We start from the raw sequence: 6,773 nt of genomic DNA on the forward strand, positions 1-6,773 counted from the left end.
ATAGCAATCGATGGTTAGAGACCTTGAATGACATGGCTGAAAATCGTTTGCAATGGCGAAGGTGCATCCACTCTTTGTGTTCTCCCAAATTCTGGTCTTCTGAATTCTTCATGTCTCTATGTTTTTCTATTTCCAAATTCATTTCACTGGATTATACTCTTTGAATGACATCTTCAAACCCTAATCTTTCGGATTACTGCTTATACTCTTACTACCTCTACCACTTTGGGATTTGGATCGACAACTACTTTTCTGTGTTAATGTGTTATGGCAACTCGAACCGATGTGCGTACGTACCAAGTTCTACGTTGTAACTGACTGACTGACTGAGTTGATGAGATCATGAATCTTCATCGACTGAGATGGTTAGGCCACGTGTTACGTATGCCTGAACACCGATTACCACGACACGCAATGCTATCTAGTGTTGGCAATGATTGGAAGAGAATTAGGGGCGGCCGAACCAAAACGTGGCATCAGTCCTTGAAGTCACTAACTTCTGGTCTGAGCCATGTTGGTAGATGCAGACTACTTGGTTGGGGTACACGCGATTATCGTAACCAGTGGTTGGAGACTGAGAATTTATCACAATGGTGTAGGTGTTTACACTTTTTGTCTTCCCTTGAACCATGAGATTAAAATTGCTTTATACCTTTCTTTCTATGAACTAATTCTTTCTTTCCATACATGCAATCTTTTTTTATATATTACAACCATTGAAGTAACTGCTTCTATGAATTTGGTGTTCATCTTTTTGTGCTAATGAAGTATGGGAACTTTGACCGATGCATATACGTGTGTGGTCCTACGTTGTAGATGACTGACGCTAACAAATACATCTGCAACCTTTTGGAAATTCCCGGATTAAAACTTCATCATGGACCTGACGATAATTACTGGGTTTCGTCACTGACGTCATGATTTATTACCTGCAGCAGAGTGGGTTTTCAAAGTAGTCGAAGTAACTTAAATTATTTCACACTATTATGTATAGATTATAACAACAATCATTGCAGTCTATACTTTCTATCTCTAGTATTTTAATTTGCCTGAAGATATCCAACCAATAAATCAAATCCACTACTTTAAAAGTTTAAGGACAGATAATCCTAATTTTAGATAGATGTATCTGCCCCCAACCAAACATGTCACAAATTTAATCTAATAATTGTTAAAATGGTTATCCGTCTGATAACTATTCTTTATTAGTTACAGTACTTTCAACATAATTAGGAGTAGTTTATATTTTTGAAACATGTGAACCTTCTGTAGGTGCTCTTCTCCGTTTGACCCAGTCCAATAAAAAAACAGTTGAATCAGGTAATGTCGACCCTAATGAAGAATTTCATCCAGACAGTCTGGATAAACTAATTGTGAAGGAGCTATCGGATATCAAATTTGATAAGAACAAATATGAATCAAATGATTATAAATCCAGTTAGCGGGATTGTATTAAAATGTATTTGTTGTAAATTTCATATATCAAAGTATTTTTAAACTTTCTTTTTTCGGAGAACTATACACACGGCTCACTTTATGTAACCAACACATTTTATAACAGTCTGCTATAAAATTGAAAACATTCAACTCGACAATTTGGTGTCATCGTAGAACGGTCTACCTAATGCGTGAAGTACCTGAAGGCTATAAGATGCGTCTGATATTTTTAATGCTGGCATATAAATCGTGCATTGAGTTATAAATAATTGTCACTTGGCATTAGAGCTCGGCGCAGAAAACAGTTTAGGAACCAAGGAATATTCCAAAAAGATCTAAGGAAATTACGAATGCCTTATACAAAAACATGATGTCATCCCTTTTTTCCATAGCAGCAAGTTGTGTGGTCAGCACAAGTGTAAACATGACCTTTGCGGGATCAGTAGTATCCATTCGCTTGAAAGTCAGTGCCCACAATTATAATACTGGAAACTTAAAACCTCAAAGTGAGAGGTGTGAACATCATTTGGATCTTCTTAAGGTGAAACTGAACTCATTTGGTTCAACATAAGACTATATTTCATCAGTTCGGTCCCACTGGCAATGACCTAACAAAACTCAATGAAGAATGACTACTCCATAGCATTACATGACAGTACACTGAATTTAAATGATAAAGGTTGTTCCAACTCTTGGATCATCATAGTGTTAAATACGAAACATTGTAATAAGTGACGGGTATAAAGGTATACAGCAGGGACTTTTCACTGTACAGAATCATGTTAAAGTAACTGCAAAACATTCAGTTAAAAAATGGTGAGCAAATATACTTTGATGACGTATGTTCTGAGGAAACAAGTTGTAAAATAGTTTGATTATTCTTATTGTTTAGGAATGAAATATTATGTCGTACAATAAATATTACTGCAAGGAGTCAAAAATATGAATCGACCCCACAACCATACATCATTAAACTTGAGTTCGAAAAAATCACAGATTATCTGGAAGTCTGTACATGAAAAACAACTGTGTACATAGAAGACTAAAAAAGATTTCCTTCGGGCACTACACGATTTACCTCACTGGGAAAACACTAAAAGATTAAAAACATGTAGGCGCAGGAAATGACCAGTAGGTTCCATGAAGTGTTTGGAAAGAATAATCGGCAATAAACAGTATATTAGTGTCAAGCATTTAGATTTCTGTAAAAGGGACCAGATAGGTCGATTTCGATTTGTACAAATTTATGCTGAGGGGGCAGTTTAGGAACAATGAAACTAATTATTTGACAAAATAAACTGAGACAACTCAATAGGTTATAGAAACAGTAAATATACAAGATGCGCATGAAAACTGCTAGTAGTTAACAAGACATGCGTTTAAGGCCTAATTGTGTGGTTGCAAAAGTAGTTATGTTATATCCCTACTTTGAACTCATTGTATTAAGCAAGACAGAGGAAAAGACGAGATCATTAAGTAAAACTGGCTGGAAATTGGTACTAATATAGAAAACATGTCAGGACTGCTGCTGTGGTCGTCCTAAAGATACCACTGTACGTGCAGGAGTAGGCAATCTCAAGATAGGTATTGTTTGCTGACGGCATAAAATGTAATCTGGCATAATATTACTTTGTTGAATTATCCTGCGACGTTGATCTCGTGTGCACATAATGATAGGTTGGTGGTTTGAACTTCCGAATGAATTGGATAAATGTAGACGATCTAATGTCGGATATTCATTAGTACGCCATATCATTTCACGATCTTCTTGTGCAGGATCAACGAACAATTCGGAGCCCATACCTGGATCCGATAATATAAAACTACGATCAAATTCTTGTTTTATAAAACAGTCTTCCTCTTCTACTTCTCCTTCGTCATTATCGTCGTCAATATCATCTTCATTTGGGTTGGCAAATGATTTGGAATGTTTTCGCCTACCGGATGTATATTTTGGTACTACAATATACGGGTCATTTCGCAATTCACATTTGGAACCTGTGGATACAGATAAGGGTGTTTCATCAATCGTGTATGGAGGTGGGGGCAATTCATGAGCAGTATAACGTGATGCGGAGGTTGGATGAGTATAACCTCGAGGAGCCTTTATATAAGTTGGTTTCGAGTTGGAAGAATTAGATGAGGTTACCATAAAAGGAGATGTACTTTTGACCTGTACATTACTTTCGCCATCATTATCTGACGTGGGATAGGGTTTATTCGAATCATTAACATTATCGACAACCGAAGTTTGCTGAGAAATTGGCAGTTCATCAAGCTCAGAGAAGTAGCCGGGTGTTTGTGAAGTTGTTGAAGAGCTACGCGGACCTCTATTCAATACAAAAGACCATAAATAATGATAATGCAACAAGATAAGATTTTTGCATGTATTAACGCAATAACAGGGATAAATATATATGAACATTAGGCTAGATCAGTGAATAGGTAGTATACGTAATTTTAATTACTGCAGGTATCGACTGCATGCAGAAATTTCGATTCATACTATCGCAGATTGTAGCTGATAAAATCTTAAAGTTTTCGCTGTTAGGTGTCGAACGAACAAATACACTAAACTCAAACTGCAATCAAAAATGGGTGGAGGCATCAAGCTAACTGAATATTAAGGTCAAGAAGAATCGCCACATTTCCGATGTGCACAGAAATAACATTTCGGCATAACCAACGCGGTTTATGATAACAATAAACTTACCGGTATCTGACCTTGGCATGTGTCATAATATGAGACTTTAAATTTGTTGATTGAGCAAAGCGCTTATGACAGTTCTCAAAGGGACATATGTAAGGACGATCACCAGTATGTATACGTACATGTGTACGTAAATTGAAATCCAATGAAAAACGCTTGCCACAGCCCTGAAAATGTTAATTTACAACCAAAATAAGGAGATAAACGTAATTTTATCACGAATATAAAATATTATGGGATTATCATGAAAAATTCTAGTAGGTAACTTGAGTAAAAAATACGAACAATTTACCTTGAGTCTTATTTATCATAGTCTCACCTTGACCGATGTCGTAGAGACAATGTTCGTTTCACTGAGCGTAAAAGTATGAGACATTCGACTAAAAGTTTATGTTGTTGATGTTCGCTTGTCGATAGTTATAAGTAAAATAACAGTTAACTACAACGTAGAACCTGGACGTATATTTGTCGGTTCAAATTGTCATATCCCATTAGCACAGATGAAGTTATCAACCCGAACCCCAGAATGGTAGAGGTATTAATAGTAACTGTGGTAATAGGAAAGATTAGGCATCGAAGATACGACTGGGAAAAAACATAAATTAAAGGAACGAAAGAAGTAATAAGGAATTTAGAATCTCAGGATTTAGGGAAAGGCAAAGAATAGATGCACCTGCGCCACTGCAAATGACTTCAAGTCATGTCATTAAAAGTCTGTAACCACCAGTTATGATAAAAACGTGAACCCTAACCAGGTAGTCTGTATCCAATAGCACGGCTAAGTCTAGTTGTCAATGAGTGTCGGTAATATACTTTCTTATGATTTATGTAGTCGGACAGAAACAAGTAGACCGCAGTACAAATGACAACTGGCAAATATGAGTTACTACAGTCGAGAAACAATAACAAATCAATATTTGGTGACTAACTTACGCTTATTTACTTCCATATAATTCAGTAACCGGTTAGCGATTAAAGTTCGTAGGTATGACACGATTATTGTAACGTTGAGGTGTGAAATACTCCTGTAGGGTTGATATTAACCCGTCTTTGCATTCACACTATGATGATCTGTTGAAACGTCTTTAGTACTATCTCGATTTTGTTCAGTTGGATCTACAACAATTTGGTGTGAGTTTTGCTCCGGACTATGTGAAACTTTGAGTCTAAAAAGGTGAACGGACCTAACAACTCCGAGGTTGATCAATATTTCTGAAGGACTTCCCGCCCTTATTGGCAACATTACTGAGGTTTTCTAACCCGTTTAATAAGAATACTGAAGTGTTTTTTGCCATAACTTTACGTTTTCCACTTATTTCCAATAGTTATTTAGTTGTGTAAGATTAGTTTTGATAGCTTATTGTTCTAAGTATAGCTTATTTCAAATATTGCCTTGAAAGAACGCAAAAACTACATGTATGATACCAAAACTCACCTCAAAATTGCATTGGAAAGGCTTTTCACCAGTATGAACTAGTTGATGTCTTTTTAATTTGCTAGATTCAACAAATGCTTTTCCGCACTCAGCACAAACATGTACCCGTGGGCCATGTGTATGCAAATGCTTGCGCATAGCAGAATTGTCACGAAAAAGTTTTCCACAACCTTTATGTGGGCACGGTACAGTACGAAGCATATTACTGGAGTTTGAGGACCCGTACACAACAGTTGGATTAATATCATTAGATCCAGAGGATTCCAAACATCCTGGAGCAGGGGCTATAGTGGGTAGTTGATTGTTCTGACATGCAACTGTTTGATGCTTTGTATTTGGACTAAGAACTGTCAAAACTGATCCACTAGGTGCGAACGTATCATTTTTAATGACATTGGCAACATTAAATCGAGGACTTGAGACAAACACTGTCTCAGATTCATCCATACTAGGTCGGATAATAGATTGTGGTAAACGCTTGAAATTTACACGAGAATGTCCTTGAAATGACTGTGAACCACCGAAACGATAAGCTGAAAAATAAAAGGTAGGGACGGAGCGCCAATATATATATTGATTCTTACACAAAATCCAGGCACAAGTGAGCAATAAAAATAGAACGGGTGAAACAAATACAAGGGTAACATTATGAAAGAGTGAAAAGGAAAAAGAAGTTATAAACTAGGGGATATAGTCCAGTTAACAAAAAGACCGTAACTTCTTTCAGTTTAATTTCTCTTATGAAGGATGTAAGAAGAAATTGGAGTCGGATCACCAATGTTTTCTGTACTGAATCATGTTTAATAACCAATCAGATACTAAGTCATGATTGAACGACATGCCAGTCCCATGTAGTTTTCCTACGCACGTTGCCATATTGTAAGTCAGTCAGTTACAACGTAGAACTTGGTACGTACGCACATCGGTTCGAGTTGCCATAACACATTAACACAGAAAAGTAGTTGTCGATCCAAATCCCAAAGTGGTAGAGGTAGTAAGAGTATAAGCAGTAATCCGAAAGATTAGGGTTTGAAGATGTCATTCAAAGAGTATAATCCAGTGAAATGAATTTGGAAATAGAAAAACATAGAGACATGAAGAATTCAGAAGACCAGAATTTGGGAGAACACAAAGAGTGGATGCACCTTCGCCATTGCAAACGATTTTCAGCCATGTCATTCAAGGTCTCTA

The 6,773-nt window shown here is 36.7% G+C and overlaps 1 protein-coding gene across 1 annotated transcript in view; it reads right to left on the minus strand.

Moving 5' to 3' along the window:
• Window positions 1–2,131: 2,131 nt before the first annotated feature.
• The window catches only part of Smp_023990 (putative transcriptional repressor protein yy (yin and yang) (delta transcription factor)), an 8,044-nt gene continuing 3,402 nt past the window's right edge, over window positions 2,132–6,773 (minus strand). The window contains exons 2-4 of the mRNA XM_018789643.1: window positions 5,583–6,115; window positions 4,151–4,314; window positions 2,132–3,767 (exon numbers count right to left, since the gene is read on the minus strand). Of these exons, the coding sequence (XP_018655065.1) occupies window positions 2,954–3,767; window positions 4,151–4,314; window positions 5,583–6,029 (1,425 nt within the window). The 5' untranslated portion in view covers window positions 6,030–6,115 and the 3' untranslated portion in view covers window positions 2,132–2,953. The remainder of the gene's footprint in view (window positions 3,768–4,150; window positions 4,315–5,582; window positions 6,116–6,773) is intronic.

Source organism: Schistosoma mansoni, chromosome W (genome assembly GCF_000237925.1).
Source record: "Schistosoma mansoni strain Puerto Rico chromosome W, complete genome".
Lineage (NCBI taxonomy): Eukaryota > Metazoa > Platyhelminthes > Trematoda > Strigeidida > Schistosomatidae > Schistosoma > Schistosoma mansoni.